At 36.9% G+C, this 17,001-nt stretch overlaps 2 protein-coding genes and 1 pseudogene across 2 annotated transcripts; all 3 read right to left on the reverse strand.

Annotated features, from left to right (window-relative positions):
* Positions 1-2,068: 2,068 nt before the first annotated feature.
* On the reverse strand, positions 2,069-2,896 carry LOC107653504 (uncharacterized; annotated as a pseudogene).
* An 8,879-nt stretch (positions 2,897-11,775) lies between these two features.
* LOC107653513 (leucine-rich repeat-containing protein 3B-like) lies at positions 11,776-12,585 on the reverse strand. Its single transcript, XM_016440252.1, has one exon. It carries the CDS (start codon positions 12,583-12,585, stop codon positions 11,776-11,778), a length of 810 nt encoding a protein of 269 aa, XP_016295738.1.
* Positions 12,586-14,043: 1,458 nt separating this feature from the next.
* Positions 14,044-16,321, reverse strand: LOC107653546 (lysoplasmalogenase-like). The gene is made up of 3 exons (XM_016440290.1): positions 15,967-16,321; positions 15,378-15,621; positions 14,044-14,832 (listed from the first exon to the last, which is right to left on the reverse strand). The coding sequence occupies exons 1-3, from the start codon at positions 16,015-16,017 to the stop codon at positions 14,378-14,380; spliced, it is 750 nt and encodes a 249-aa protein (XP_016295776.1). The 5' UTR covers positions 16,018-16,321; the 3' UTR covers positions 14,044-14,377.
* Positions 16,322-17,001: the final 680 nt, after the last annotated feature.

The raw sequence follows: 17,001 nt of genomic DNA on the forward strand, positions 1-17,001 counted from the left end.
GAGCCGTTTTAGGTAGGTGTGGCTGACTCTTAACTTTTATAAAGAATATCTCTTTGGATTTGAGACTTTAGTCTTCTTTAGTCTTCTTATGCACCAAGAGCTTGTAACACTCCAAAGAGAAAGGAAAAATTTTAATCGCATCATATGACCCCTTTAAACATTCTTTTACACAGGTTGCAAGAGCATCATGAAAGTAAACTGCTTTCATTTATGACACTCTATCTGATCATTGCTACAAATTTCTGTTTTAATCAGACAAGATGCCAGTATGTGAACTGTACCATCCTGCTTTCCTGGACGAGTGGTTGTCACATGAGTAGAAACTTGATAAAATTAGAATTTTAGTCTGCTTGATAAGATACTATGTAATATATATGTATATATATGTATGTATATATATATATATATACTGTATATATATATATATATATATATAGCACTACATGCCCTTATTTGCCCCACATAAACGTACTATAGAACTATAGACAGTATCACTGTTTCACATCGCTTTGGTGATTTCACCATTGTTTTGTACTGTAACCTGCAGCTAATTGCTTAAGACTTTTCTTATCTGTCCCAAGCACAGCGGGACAGCTGCCATTCTGATCTCAGACATACAGAGAGAACACTGCAAAATAGCAGGAAATTCCACTTTGAACAACTACCAACAGCAGCAGCAGCACAGGAGATGCCTTTAAAACCAGGCCATGAGCCTGTTACATAAGGGTACAGAATGAGGCTTCAACAAAAGGTGTATATTTCCCATGGGGACTAGAAAAAGAGAGCACGTTGCGATTAAAATAGAAAAAGCCAACAGAGTATGGCTGAACAGAACTGAATTATTTTATTAATTTTCTAATTAAATAAATAAATATTTTGTTGAATTAAAAAAAAGAGATAGAGAAATCATACATATAATGGTAAAAATTATATAGTGTTTCACAAAAGCATGTCAAAAAGGTTTTTTTTTTTTTTTTTAATATACCAGTGACTTTGTTTGGATTGTCAGGACTGCATGTTTTGTTCTCATCACAGAGACATGCACTCAAAAGTAAAGTGTTTTTGCCACCTAGTGGACATAATGGACAATGAACTGAGAAAACTGAATTATATGATAATATTTGTCATTTGGATGTTTTCATATCCAAACTGAACCACAGTACATTTCATGAAGAACAGTCAGTTTGGAGGAATATGGTCAAGTTCTTAATGGGCATAACTTAATGGGCATTTAATTTAAATTCTATTTATTATAATTATTAATTAATTGTATTAAAACAATATTTAATTGATAAAAATTACCCCTTTTTTACTGTTTTATGAATCAGTGAATGAATGGATAAGTATTAAGGATTTAAATATTTATCTGGTCTAGTAAGCAACAGAAACACCTGATATATTGCACGTGCTACAAAAAAAAATCGGTCTGTGCGATGAATAAATTTAACACATGTGAGATACAGTTTTGCATGTGTAAGCCTACTGTAAAACAAAAGAGTTGATTGTTGATATGTTGATTAACACTGCATTATAAATGTACTTTATCCTCATAAAACCCGAGGTGGCTTAAAGAACACAGAAGAACCTTAATTTATAGCACTCGCATGTTTATAGTCTTCAAGTTTCATCCGTTAAAACGTCTCTATCTGCATTTTATCCAGCTACAGCGACAGCCGGATACCTTGTCTATACAAGGGCTAATAATTTATATTACTTCTGTGAGTCTCACTCGTGGACTTTCTGCATTATCCTGAAATATAAGTATATGATGAGGGGTTAGTACATATTAGACATTGTATGTCCCAAAGACAGGTGCACAAATGTAAAAATCTCACAAAACATTTACTGTGGTTATAGAAGCCTTTATTTCATTGTGCATTATAATAAAAACGCAAAACCCAAATGAAATGAATTTGATTGAGTGTGTTACAACATTAAGTCAACATTATGTGTATTAAGTCTCAAAAGGATTTTAAAGATTGAATTTTAAGTCATGCATTACAATTTCCAATAATTGTGCTCATAGTTGCCATATAGTGGCATCGATTTGATTATTTAAGCAGCAGCACTATAGGTACGCTAAGTACATTTTCTGGCCCTTGTTGCCCTCATTCAGATTTTTGTTGATAAAGTTGACACCAGCTTTCTGATACCCGCTCCAGGCCTCAGGGTTGATCAGTAGAACCATGTTTTTGATCTGCGATTCACATCCTTCATTCAGGTGCCATGCGTAGACATCGTTTCCACTGGATCCAGAGTTGAGATTAACACAGAGCTTTTTGAAGCCTTCATTCTGAAGCCTTACATTTTCCTGGAAGTCGGTGGACACATTAAGAGCAGTGAGAGCTTTGCTCTGATCATTTGTGCGGCGATACCAGAGGAAGACATAGTTTCCACCAGCACCGCGATTGGTGTCTTCATCCACACGAGTGAAGCCCAGATCTTTTGCTTGTCAAAAGAGAAGTCAACAGTTGCTGTGATCTCACAGATGTAGCTCGGCTTCTCTCTCTTCAACCACAGGTAGATGAACTTTCCTCCCACCTTAGGGAGGAAAGTCTTTCCCTATGGTCTTTCCAAGCCATCTTTCAGAAGAGCAGGTTCTTCTTTGGCATCTTTGCTTACCTCGAGGCTCATAATGGGAAAGTCATGTTCAGTGCTGCCGTAGAAGTACCACAGGAAGATGGGATCTTCACCAGCTCCTGCATTCAGATCCTTGTCCACCAGTTCATACCCAACTAGGTTTCATGCCACACTCTTTCTTGTACCAAAGAAAGTCCCGGTTTTTACCAGTACCTTCATTGAGGTCAGTATTGATGAGCTGATAACCATTAGCTCCAAGTATTTCCTCCTCATCCTTAGTGGTGGAGACATTGAGCTTTGCTATTGCATTTGCCATTGGAAGCAGGTTAACTTTCGGCAAAAAAGGGAACTTTATTTATTTAATGCTTTATTACACAATAAGATATACTATATAAATAAACTATATAAATTCTTTATTCACTGTATAATTCATTTCTGACATGCATAGTATTTCAGATCTTTGTTATTAAATTAAATGTTTTAGTGCTAATGTTACAAGCACTTCAGTACTATTAGAGTAATATGTATTCTTCACATACTTAATTTGGCGCATTACATATATTTGCATACGTCTACTTCAAAGAATTTCAAGTTAGGAAAATACTAAATATTAAATATTTGTTGTAATAAAAGTCACACTTATTTGAAGTATATAGTGCCTCATACAAAATATTGATTAAAAGCAGCCTCACCTAATAAACAGGAAAATAACAGTGCTAATGTTGCAAAAGGAATCGGTAACACTTTACAGTAAGGTCCCATTTGTTAACATAAGTAAATGCATTAGCTAACATGAACTAACCATGATCAATATACAGTATTTTAAAGCATTTATTATCTTTGTTAATGTTAGTTAGAAAAAATATAATTGTTCATTATTTGTTCGTTAGTTCAAGGTGCATTAATTCATGTTAACAAATACAACTTTGATTTTGAAAATGTACAACTCAATGTTGAAATTAACATTAATAATTGCTGTGGAAGTATTGGTCATTGTTAGTTCATGTTAACTAATGTAGTTAACTAATGTTAACAAATGAAACCTTATTGTAAAGTTCTACCAATTAATCAATAATAATGACTTCAATTTCAGCTGTAAAACAGCTCTATAGACGACAATAGTGTCATTATTCAGCTCAGTTTAGTTCAATGTTAATTCAACTCAGTTCAATAACAGTGTCAATGTTGCCAAGTTCATCAATTATGAAACAAATTAAATTCAACTATAAAGCAGCTCTAGAAAAGGCAATAGTGTCATTATTCAGCTCAAGTCAGTTCAATGTTGATTCAATTCAGTAAATGCAGGACCTGTCTTGCTTGTTGTAGAAGACACAGATTTTGGCTGCTGATAACAGAACAGATTTTTGAAGAGCTTTCATAGGGCTCTCATTTATATATCATATAACCTGCTCCTCACCCGCCCCTTGTTGTTATATCATCATTCATTAACCATCATATTTCTCAGCCTAACACGTGAACAACCTTTAACACTGAAATGTGGTTAAAGAAATGTCAGCTGTTGTAAAAAAGTTAACAAAATAGCCTACTTGTACATTTTAACAACTCAAAATTAAGAAACGTTGCAATATCAATGTTAATTCAGTTTGCAAAATCGAAAATAAATAAGTTGAACAGTGATTCAACCTTTATCATGAATTTTCATGTAATTCCTAGGAATTAACAGTGCCTTAAAAAAGTCCAAACAGGTTAGGTGCGATAGGCTTTTTGTAATTTATTGTCATACAAGTTTTTGTCATTTGTTTCATTTTCCAGTGAAGAAAATGTGGATTTATCTCTTTTATGTCTTTATATTTAGATTTGGTGTGTTTCCCTCACCTTTATTCTGTGCTGATCTTTTTGAATTTTTTTGCAGTTTAAGAAAAGAATGGGAACAAACAACAAAGGAACATTCTTACCTATCCCTGTATCGCACAGAATAGGCTACTCAGATCATCGCAAAACATACAGTATGTGTACCGAGCATATGTTTTCCTAGGCCAAAGGTAATTTGAAAGTAAAAAATCTGCTCTATCCCTGTGTTTGATTTATAATTACCAATTTTTCTTGCTTTTTTTTAATTTGTTTGTGCTCTCTGTTAAGTTAACAGTTAACAGAATTTCATATGGCTAAAATTAAGGTGTACAGTATATTTAGACTTTCTGTCAGATATTTACTGATGAATGGCTGCATTGATTAGATTTGCCTTGGAACACTACACTGGCAATCCCATCTCTCCACTGATCTATCTTTACCTCACTGGCAATTCATTGTGTAATATTTAACTCAATGTTTCATATTCATTGTTGTTTGTTTAGCTTTTTTATTTTTATTTTATTTAACTTCACCTTGCCTAAATTAGAATTGTTTGATTAATTGTTCATTGTTTTACCAATAACTTAACACATTCAAGAGTAAAAATAAAATATATTTTTAAGGTATTACTAATTGTATTCTATTTATTGGTCATTTGTATTTATTTAACATTAGGCCAGAAAAAAAGCCAACTTTTATGTATAAATATTTAACAGTATAAAATGAATTCCATATTCCAGTGTGCTTTCTAGATGTAATGTCACAGTTAATCAGAATCAGTGGAATCCATATGAATTGGTCACATTCTTTTAAACGGCATGTTAAAATATGAGATTATAAAAACACACATATTTCATACAATGAACTGAATAATTCTGAACTGAACTGTTTCTTTTTATCTCACTGTATACATTGTTGTCAGGCCAGGGAAGACTTGCACAAAACTTTTACTTGCACAGCTCATACCAGCTGGCCTCCATTACACTCATACCTAAACCAGTCACAGCACTCATGTGTCTGGTTTTGCTCCAGGCAACAGCCGGCATGGAAGATGGGCACACTAATAAGGATGCTTAAGACCATAGCCTCTAATGTCAGTCACTAGTCTGGATTACATGTACAGCACTTACTAGCTGGCCTCCACTGCATGAACATAAGGGCTCATTTACATTTTTTGGGAAATACTTTTTTGTTTTACATCTATAGACAGATGACAGAAAAAAAGAAAGATTGGAACAAGCCATTAGCCAACACCATTACAGTTTTGATGGAAAGTCCTAAACAAACAGTATACTGTCATAAGTTTAAGTTCCTAAAACACGGTTTAATACTAATTAAAGGGGTCATATGATGCTTTTTTAAAGATCATTATTTTGTGTATTTGGTGTAACAGAATATGTTGACATGCTTTAATGTTCAAAAAACACATTATTTTTCAAATACTGTACATTATTGTAGGTCCTCTATGCCCCGCCTCTCAAACGCTTCCGTTTTCTACAAAGTCCCTCCTTCCAACGAGCGCAGACTGCTCTGATTGGCCAGCTGACCCAGTGCATTGTGATTGGCCGAACACCGCAAGCACTTGTCGGAAATGTAACGCCCCTTACCATAATCGCGAGCTTCATCTTTCAAAATAAATGTAAAGACAGTAAATAATGTCATTAGTTTTACCATCAGTTCAAGCCCGAAAGGGGAACAGACACAGTAATGATGCAGTACACAAGCCGTGGTTAAGACAGCTGACTCTACTGTGATGTGACGCTGTCTCTCTCTCTCTCTCTCTCTCTCTCTCTCTCACACACACACACACACGCGCGGGCGCGCGCGCACGCACGCGCACACACACATACACGATGTGCAAAACTCCGCATTTGAACAGTCAATAGCAAATATTTAAACTAATAACAAAACAGTAGCTGATTCAGAAGCGTCAGATTGTCATAGCAAAGTCAGAATTACCTCCTCTCCTAGGTTCACGAAACGGTCATCCATAAAATGCATTGCTGTTCTGTTGTAAGTGATCTTAAAGATTCCTAAATGCATCTACTTTCGGAAGGCCAAATAAAGTGCTTTTGCTTTTGCCTAGAAACACACAGCGTCTCCCTGACATGGCTGCTTCAACACTAACTGCGGTTACTGAAACCACGCCCTCTTTCTTTGCGTGCACATTTGGGCGCATTATGCAAATATTCCCACATAGTGACCTAGATATGTGGGGCGTGTTAGAACGAGCCGTTTTAGGGGGGTGTGGCAGAGTCTTAACTTTGATAAAGAATATCTCTTTGGTTTTGAGACTTTAGTCTTTGCAACTTCAGGGATCTTATCTATTCACGAACAGCTTGTAACACTCCAAAGAGAAAGGAAAACTTGAAATCGCATCATATCACCCCTTTAATATCGAGGCGGAATCATATATGAATGGAAATGCATAATACTGGACACTGGGAACCTCATAAAGCCTTTATTATAATTGATAATAGAATTTTGTGAATCACTAAAGCACCTGATCACACAAAACCATTTAGAAAACTCAGAGGAACATGGAAATTCTCTTTATCATTTCCATACAAAGTAAATAAAGGAACACTATTTAAGAATTATTGCAATATTTTATTTTGGTCCAAACTGATAGAACAGCTCTTACTGTTGTCAGTCCTGTGTTCCGTGTCTTGTGTTTTCCTCCCCCACGTGCTTTCCATGACCCAGTTTTCCCTCATGTGCAATTTTGTTATTGCTCCCAGGTGTTTTTCGTCATCCCCTCGTCATGTCATGTGTATTTAAAGTGTTTCCTATTCTGAGTTTGTCGTCCGGTATTGAATGTCGTCTTTCCCCACTACGTGTGTGTTCCTGGTTCCTTTGATGTCAATTAAAGTCTGTTCGTTGGAAGTTTACTCCTCATCTCCACGTTCCTCGCTCCGTGCTCCTCACAGTAGCGCAACGTGACAGAATACCGGACCGTAAAAAGTGAGCACCGTTTTTTTCCCTCAGTGTTTTCTTTTGGTTTGTCAAATGGATCCCCTCGAGCGCTTATGTTCCATTTATCAAGACGGCCGTCCGCTGGAGGAGTACATCCACGAATTCTTCACCTGCTCTGAGCAGACTTCCCTCGACCGGTGGGCTCTTGTGGACTGTTTCTGGGGTGGTCTGAATGAGGGAATCGCGAAGCGGATGCCACTGGCTGGGTCCAGGTGGACCCTGCCTGATTACATCAACCTGGCTCGGTTCCTCAGCGGATCCCGTCGCCTCGCCGCCAGCCCAGAAGCATCACCCATTAGTCCCATCCATCCATCGTCAAGCCCACCGGCTGCTCCGAAGTCATGCTTGCCGGCCGCTCCGAAGTCAAGCCTGCCGGCCATTCCCAAGTCAAGCCCGCCGGCCACGGCACTCTCAAGCCCACCGGCCGTTCCTCAGTCAAGCCCGCCGGCCACGCCGTTCACCCTTAACCAAAGGAGGAGGAGGAAAAGACTGTGCTCAGCCCTCATCCTAGCCCCTGAGCCTGCTCTAGTGTTGGCTCCAGCCCCTGAGCCAGCTCCAGTGTCGGCTCCAGTCCCCGAGTTTAGCCTAGAGAGTGCTCCAGTCCCCGAGTTTAGCCCAGAGAAGGTTCCAGTCCCCGAGTTTAGCCCGAGTCAGGCCCACGAAGGGCCTTAGGGGTTGATATTTTCCCCAGGTATTTGGGGAGGGGGGTTATAGGGCTCCGGGCCGAGTGCCGAGGCCAAGGCCACGGAGGCCGCTCCGCCATGGCGTCCTGAACTGTCTGATCCGCCATGGCCTCCTGAACTGTCTGCCTGCTCCGCCATGGCGGAACGGGTACCTCCCCATTGGATGTTGTGGGGCGCGTGGACGCGCCTTCTGGGAGGGGGGAGTAATGTCAGTCCTGTGTTCCGTGACTTGTGTTTTCCTCCCCCACGTGCTTTCCATGACCCAGTTTTCCCTCATGTGCAATTATGTTATTGCTCCCCGGTGTTTCTTGTCATCCTCTCGTCATGTGTATTTAAAGTGTTTCCTATTCTGAGTTTGTCGTCCGGTATTGAATGCCGTCTCCTCACAGTAGTGCAATGTGTCAACTGTACATTTGCATGCTAAAAACAAATGAACAAATTAAGCAAAAGAACTAATGCGGAACTAATTTTCTCATTTCATTTTTTTTTTTTTACTTTAGACATACAAAATTGTCATCTGATCTGCCACATACCACTGAGCACAGCAGGTTTTGGATGTTCACTATCCTAATCAGGAATTAAGAGCTGTTCAGTTTATCAATCTAAAAAAATTCACTTAAATACATTTAATACAAACTGATATGGCAGTTCAATCCTATATATCATAGTAAAGGTAACACATTTTCAATTGGTTCTGTGTCCTAAAGAAACGGTTACCAAGTCTCAGTATATCAAGTTTGAACAAACAGACAGATATCACTTATGGTACATTTGCATACTAAATATAAACGAACCATTACAAAAATGCAGTACTTATTTATCTTGTTTTATTTTTACTTTTTTTTCAGTGAAAAAATACTTGGTACTGTAGACATATTGTCAGATGACACAGAAAGAGAAAGAAAAAACAACATCTTAGTTTTGAGTAAAGTCATGAGCAATACATTGTCAAAAAACCATGTGCCGATTTTGACAATGTATCCTGAGGTTACAAATCAGTGCCATTATCTATTCAGTTTATCAATCTAAAGAAAAAAAAAATCACTTCCTAAGAAAATCACTTCTTTCCATTTTGCAAAACGCTTGTCCGAAATAGCAGGGGTGCTTGAGCCTATCCCAGCATCTTGGGCCATAGGCAAGCTGCACTACCATGCCACTCCATTCTAAAAGACTTACACAAATTAATATGACAGCTCAAATAGAGTTTAAGTCTATATGAATGGTTTTGTAATTGTGCCACATTCCTACAGTATATTTTGAGTGCATAAAAAGGTTCTATTATATATATTTTTTTCTATTATATCTATTAAGTTTTGTATGAAATATATGTGTTTTGATCTTATTAGTGCCTGATTCTTTCTGGACAATAGACGTTTATTAATGAATAAAGTGCTTGAGACTGTGCACACTATTTTGGTGTAGTCAGCGTTGCCAGGATGTCTTATAACCTATTATCCAATGACACATAGAAAAAGAAAGATTTAAACAAGCCATTAAAGCCAACATTGTCACAGATCTGATAAAAAGTCAAGAACAATAAATTGTCAAAAAGGGCATTAAATCTGCCACATAGCATTTTTAGTGGGAAATACTTTTTGTGGTTTTGTTTGTAGACAGATGACACAGAAAAGAAAAAAATTAAACATGACATCACATTTTGATGGAGAGTCCTAAACACAGTAAATTGTCATCTGCTCTGTCACATGCTACTGTAACCTACACTGAGCAAAGCAGGTGTAAGATGTTAAAATAAAATTGTCCGGAATTCAGAGCTGATCAATTTAAAAACAAATACGGAAGCTGAATTATATATAAATGGAAATTCAAAACACTAGACACTGGAGACCTCATATAGCCCTTAATATAATTGATTCATAGAACTTTGTGAATCTCTAAAACAGCTGATCATTAGATCAGTAAAGCAGATAAATATGAAACCATTCAAAAAGACTATGAATTAAACAGAATGTCCCTGAAAACAGCTCCATATAAGAGTACAGCAACTGGGCCTAAAAATGATGAAGACCTTGATAGACCTATTCAAACATTAATATTAGTATCAGATGCCACTCATGTGTTGCTCCATCATGTCTACCAGGCCTGAACAACAGTGATAAAAGGTGGCAGTGACATCTGGAAAGCTCAAGCTCAGTCTAGTGTTGCCCTTCACCAGATATCTGTGCCTTTCAGGGGAACAGAGGGAAAAGATTTCCTCTGGCTATGTAAAGAGTCTGGATTGCAAGGTGATGTAGTTATTAACTCTCACTTTTCTTCTTAAAAGTAGACATCTTATACGAGTAATATTCATAGCTGCCTCAATTTTGCAACCTAAGCCCAGATCAGTATTTCAATTTAGATAGGTAATAATATTCTTTACATAATCTCAGGGTTATTGGAGTCTCACAAAGGGCTCATATAATATGGTATGTGCAACATGTGTGTCCCATTTAAAAAGGCACATTGTTTAACCTCAGGAACTTTATTTTAATAAAAAAGAAAAATGCTTTTGAACACAACTGCAAGGCAACATATTTTCAGTTGGTCCTGTGTCTTAAAGAAATGGTTGTAAGTCTCAATATATCAAGCTATTAGGTGTTTTTAATGCATATTTCTACACACATAAATAATGACAATCACTTTTTAATTGCAATTGAAACAGTCACAAAACCTCCATTTGGATTACACTGGGTTTACATGAAAAAAGTGATTTACACTACTGTTCAATAGTTTGGTGTAAGATTTTTTTTTTTTTTTAAGTTTCTTATGCTCACCAAGGCTGCATTTATTTGGTCAAAAATACAGTAAAAACATTAACATTGTTAAATATTATAAAAATAACTTATTTCTATTTGAATGGATTTACAATGTAATTCCTTATTCCTGTGAATATTCAGTAGCCATTATTCCAGTCTTGAGTGACACAATACCTCAAAAATCAAATATCGCAGTTAACAAAAATGTTCTAAGAACGCTTTGCTAACATTCCCATTAATTTATGAAAACACTGTTTCTAAATATTCTCTGAAAGTTTAAAACATCCAATTTTTTTTTAATGATTTAAAAAAAAAATTCTTGATTATTTTCTTGAACATGATAACATTGAACGAACATTACACGAAAAGCATTTGTTCATAACTTTGAGAGAAGCTTGCCAGAATGTTAGCCAAAGTTTTGAAAATGTTCCTTTCTAGCTGGGATGCTGATTTGATGCTCAATTTATTATTATTATTATCAAAGTTGAAAACTGTTTTTGCTGCTTAATATATTTGTGGAAATTGTTATACAGAACAGCAGTTATTTGAAATGGAAAACTTTATAGATGTCTCTGATGTCACTTTTGATTCATTTAATGCATCCTTGTTGAATAAAAGTATTCATTTAAACGATGGTGTAGCCTACATAGACTAAAATTGCACAATACAGTCTTGACAAGTTTAAATCTCTATAAAACTATATCTTTGCAAGACTGTACATTATTGAACAAAGCAAATGTTAAAATATGTATTTCCTCTCACTCTCTGATTTTCTTACATTACTTACGAGTCTTACATTATATTGTAATTATATTAGCTAGGGCCTGCATTTGGAATGTTTTGTTTGGTTGCTTTTATTTGATCACTTCTGTATCACAAACAGAAACATCAATAAAAATAACAAAAATGATTGTGTGCAATAACTAGTATGTTTAACAGTGTTAATCTTAATACTGTTATTCATAATTGTCTTACAACCAGGTGGTAAGTGTCAATGACTCCTCTATTCTGCCCTGCCGGTTGGGCAGAGACTTGAGATACTCTAGGTGGTGAATTGCATCTTCTTGGTTGTGTCTTACATAGTTTACTAAATAGGATATAACCATTGTAAACCAGCCAAACATTGTTATCAGCATAGCCACGTCAGTGGTGCTCCGGAGTTCTGTGCAGAAGTCAAGTTCAATCGCTACCAGGATGAAGGGCATACCTTGAGCTCCCAACTCTTCAGGTTCAGAAGTGTTACACACCACCTCAGCGAGGGAGGAGGGATCGAAGAGCAGCTGCGGCACAGCCAGCTGCAGACGGCAGTCACACAACCAGGGGTTATGAGAGAGGTTATTCTGGGCTCTGACGTCACCGAATGCCTCAGGGTCCAGCGTCTCCAGCAGGTTAAAAGAAAGGTACAGGCTGCTCAATGAGTCCGCTTGGTCTCGAACGGCTCCAGGCTCCAGATGGACCAACCTGTTGTGGGAAAGATCTAGTTTGAACAGCAGTGGGAGCCCTATAAATGAATCAGATGGTATGGTAAGAAGCAGGTTGTTGTCTAGGTATAGATGTCGTGTGGTGTTTGGAAGGCCATGTGGCACCGCAATTAAATTCATGTCGCTACAACGGACCACCAGCCCACCGTCGACACTCTCCGAGCAGAAACAGCTCTCTGGGCATTTGATTTCTGTTTGGTGGGACTCTGACATACACACATCCAAGATATGGAGAAGAAGCATGAAAGTGAGAGAAAGGAAGCTGGCCACAGCACAACCCTCCCAGAGGAAACTGAACATCAGGAGGAGGAAGAGCCCACCTGCTCAAGACTCCAAAAACAAACAGGAAGAAAACACGAAGTCATTCCAACTGACACCCTGCTATCATTATGCTTGCTGATTGCAGAGTTATTTTGAGGATAAATGGGCACTTGTTAGGTTAATTACCATCAAGCAACTGCTGGTTTTGTTACGAAGCAAGCTTGCTTGTATTCTTCAGATGTACAGTAATGAATAAGAAATAGAAATCGATTTCTTCTTTGACAGTTCAACAATGTTACCATTCACTAATATCTCTATACAATAATCCTCAAGTCAGTCAATATATGTATTATCTGCACTATATATTCAGTTTTTATGTTCATTAAATACGTTCTGAATACGTTTGGGAACTTAATGGGCAAAAGGGTAAATAGGCTACTTACCTGCCAGAAAAGATGAAAACTCGCCTAACAAATGCTGGTGGTTTTGAGCGCATAAACATGTTGTATTTACACTGTACTGTAGAGTTTATTTCTTTCAATTTTCCATTGAAAATTAGCTCACCCGTTGCCGTTTATTCACTAATATCCTCCTAGCGTCGGGATGTGAACGTTTCTTCATTACTCAAACAACGCCTGTGATGTTTCCAAAATCTCCATTATTCATTCACAAATGAAACGGGTAGAAGTTCATTCCTGTCGTGAAGACCAACATCACCGTAGAGAAGCCTCTCGGTTCTGGTGTGGTTCTGGAGCACTGATCCTTTCCTCATACACAACACAAGATAAACTACAGGTGGCGCCATGCGAACGTTTGATTTTTCTTGACGCAGCTCTATGCACCTACTGTAGTTTCACATCACTGCAGTTCACGGTGCAAGTTTTTTGTTAATAACATAAAGAAATTGCTTTATTTAATATATTAAGATCCTAGATGTTTAGTATTTCCACAAACTAGTTAAATGCTTTTGATTTGCAATTTCCAATCTAATATTATTACTACTGAATTCTTATAAAAAGTTTAAAAATACAAAAATACATCCCTGTTTAGCTTTTATTTTATGTTAAAAGTGGTCTCAGACTTTTGGACCCCATTGTATGCCACAAAAATAAGTTAGAAAACACACACACACACACACACACACACACACACACACAACATTCCATGAGGTTTTAGGCCATACCTCTAATTACATTTTTATTACATAAAGACAACAGAATTACATTTTGCAGTAGCCTACTGTAGTTCACGATGCAAACATTTTTGTTAATAACATTATGAAATTGCTTTATTTAGTCTATTAAGATCCTAGATGTTAAGCTTTTTCCCCCACTAAAAAAATTTATTTTGCTATTTCTAATTTATATTGTTGTTGTTGTTTACAAATTAGATCTAAAAAATAATCAACAAATGATAATGGCTTATGGAGTTTAAAAACACAAATTTGAGAATTTATTGCTATGCTTTTATTTTATTTTATTTTAAAAGTGGTCTCAGACTTTTGGACCCCATTGCATGCCAAAAAATAAGTTATAAAACACAAAAACATTCCACCATGATGTTTTAGACTATAACTCTGCTGATATGTTCATTACATAAAGTCAACAGAATTATATTTTGGCATTTCTCTTTTGCCAGCGACAAGACCACGAAAGTGAATCAGTCAATAAACACAAATCTGTAACACTGTGACTTCTTCATCTGCTTTATTTCTGCACAGGTTCGACTAATCTCTGCTCTAGAAACTAGCAAGGTTTCTATGTAGAGCATCTGAGGCTCACGGCGTAGAGTTTGTATAGCATCACTGAACCAACGTCCATCAACAGCAGTCTTATGATCTCTTCCACTTGTGGATATCATCAGCATCCTCCTCCTGCGCTGCCTTCACATCACCCAGCGCAATCATCAGCTGTGCCAGGTAGTATGTTGTCATAATAATGTGCTTTTTGTATTCGACATCAAAGACATTGAACTTTGTCAGTGCAATCGTGAGGTCAGAAGCCATGAAGACCAGGCTGCCCAGCAGGATGAGAGGCCGCCGTGTACGAGCAGCCAGTGTGGCCATGATGACAATGAGCAGTATGTAACCCCCTATGGCTGGGACGAGAACATCAGCTTCTGGATCAAGCTGTAGGAAGGGCACCAGGTAAGCATACATTCCAATGCCGAACAACCACAGGATGAGGTAGAGGATAAAGAAAGAGACAGACGAAGATGTTGCAGAAAATCGAGAGGACAGGAAGGAAAAAGAGTAAACCAAGTGGGCCAGAGCAAAACAGCCCATTCCTAAAAAAAAAAAAAAAGACAGAGATAAGACTGTGAAGCAGAGTTATTATAGTTAACTAAAACTACAACCATAACAAAAACTATGCACGTATATATGTTTGTATAAACATAAAACTACTATGACAACACTGCTATGAAGAAATTTGTAATTAATAATAAGTAAAAAAGAAATATAAAATACTGTATAACAAATATGAATATAAACTAATATTAATTAAATTGTTTTAATTATTAACAATTTTATGGCAAATTCCATTATTCTGAAAGGTGATTCTCATTTTATTCTTATTACTGTAATACTTAAAAATACTGTATACACACACACACACACACAAAAATGTGATACACAATTTAAATGATAATAATAATAATATATTATTGTGCCTTATGGTCTTAAAATAGTAAGAAAGTCTGAAAAGTAAGAAAGGTTTTTTTCCCCTGTTGACTTTATAGTGAAATATGACCTAGAGGTTTTGGTAGTGCTTTGTGTCAGTAACCCTGATAGTCTTAAACAAAGATATGGGACAGGAAGAAATAACCTTTACCATGGATAAAAAGTTCTGGCCAAATAAGGCAACAGTCTCCACCCGCTGAGAGCAGCAGCCCTCCAGCCACGCCCACTAGACTCCATCCCCCATTATAGATGAGCACCAGAAGGACCAGACAGAGGATGGGAGTAGCCTTAATGCCAGCAGCCAGAAGAGAGGGGGCGGAGTCTGGGATCCACAGGTAGAAGTATATTGCACAGGATGCGAAAAAAGGGAGGAGATAAAGAAACAGTACACAGGTCTGGAAATGAAGAAATGGAGAAAATAATGAAAACAATACAGGCATGATTTATATTTTAAAAATACACAGTCTACACTCATTGTGCTCTAAACAAAATTCAATCAGTATTACAATGCTTTTATTAAACATGAACTGCAAATATCTTTATTATAAAAGAAAATAACACAGGATATGAGTGTGATGCCAAGCTAGAAAAATTATTTTGACTAAATTGTGACTAAATGTGGATTTGAATGAGTAAACTGGATGTGATAGAAGTGCACAAATAAGCCCACAAGAGCAGAACACAGGTGTCTGTATTTGTGCGCAGGTGTGTGTGTGTGTGTGTGTGTTAGCTGTGATTACCGTGTTCCTGCGTTGTCTGCGGTCATAAGCACTTGTTTCCAGGATGTCCATCTCTCTCTTCTGGCCTAAGCAGTCATACACGCAACGTTCTCAGATGTGGGCCACCTACTCCACAGCTGGGAGATCTGTAATGCCTCTGTGAACTATGTATGCCAGTGTGTTTCTTTGGCTGGGGTGGGTCTGGACTTTGGACCATTATGAGTGATGCGTTATCTGTCAGATTGTTCTGTCATAAACAACTTACACCCCTCACTCTCTCTCCCTGTTTCTGAGCCTGTCTCTCTCTCTCTGCCTGTTTCTCTCTGCAATATGGCATGTTACCCTGTAGTGACATCATCGCTAAGAGCAAAGGTTTGATGATTGAGACACAAGTTCAGGGAGATAAACCTTTTTTTTAATTAATGATAGAGCATTATCTTTCTCAGTCTGTTTTATGTCTTTTCAGCATCTTTTATTCACTTTATCAGCTTTTCTGATGTATGTGTGTGTGTGTGTATATATATATATATATATATATATAATTTAGGACTTTCAAGTGATTAATCATGATTAATCGCATCCAAAATAAAGGTTTATGTGTGTGTACTGTGTATATTTATTATGTGTATATACACACACATACATGTATGTGTATATATATATATATATATATATAAAATATATAAATATACATATTTTATATATAAATATAACGTGTGTGTACTTATATACACATAATAAATACACACAGATATTATGTAAACACAAATTTTATTTTGGATGCAATTAACTGCGATTAATCGTTCGAGCCCCAATTATTATAATTCCTATTTGTTTTAATTCCTATTGATCATTAGCTTCTCAGTTGTTAGTGGTTTTAACAGCATGGTTGTAAAAACTGTTGCAATTCTGGAGATATTTCCATATTCCCCCACTTTTACCCACTTGAGGGCACCACTGAGCTGCAGTGTTATGATATGAAAAGGGGGAAATTATTGTCATTGAATGTATGATATAATAATATAACATTTTTGTCATACATTTGTTAATAAGTGT

The sequence above is a fragment of the Sinocyclocheilus anshuiensis genome, unplaced genomic scaffold (genome assembly GCF_001515605.1).
Source record: "Sinocyclocheilus anshuiensis isolate Anshui unplaced genomic scaffold, SAMN03320099.WGS_v1.1 scaffold2013, whole genome shotgun sequence".
Taxonomy (NCBI): domain Eukaryota; kingdom Metazoa; phylum Chordata; class Actinopteri; order Cypriniformes; family Cyprinidae; genus Sinocyclocheilus; species Sinocyclocheilus anshuiensis.

Coding starts and splice junctions, on each gene's coding strand:
- LOC107653513 (XM_016440252.1), bottom strand. CDS start 12,585: ATGTTCAGTTTCCTCTGGGAGGGTTGTGCTGTGGCCAGCTTCCTTTCT.
- LOC107653546 (XM_016440290.1), bottom strand. CDS start 16,017: ATGGACATCCTGGAAACAAGTGCTTATGACCGCAGACAACGCAGGAAC. Junction 15,622..15,966: donor GCAGACAACGCAGGAACACG/GTAATCACAGCT, acceptor CTTCATTTCCAG/ACCTGTGTACTGTTTCTTTA. Junction 14,833..15,377: donor GCCAGAACTTTTTATCCATG/GTAAAGGTTATT, acceptor TTTTTTTTTTAG/GAATGGGCTGTTTTGCTCTG.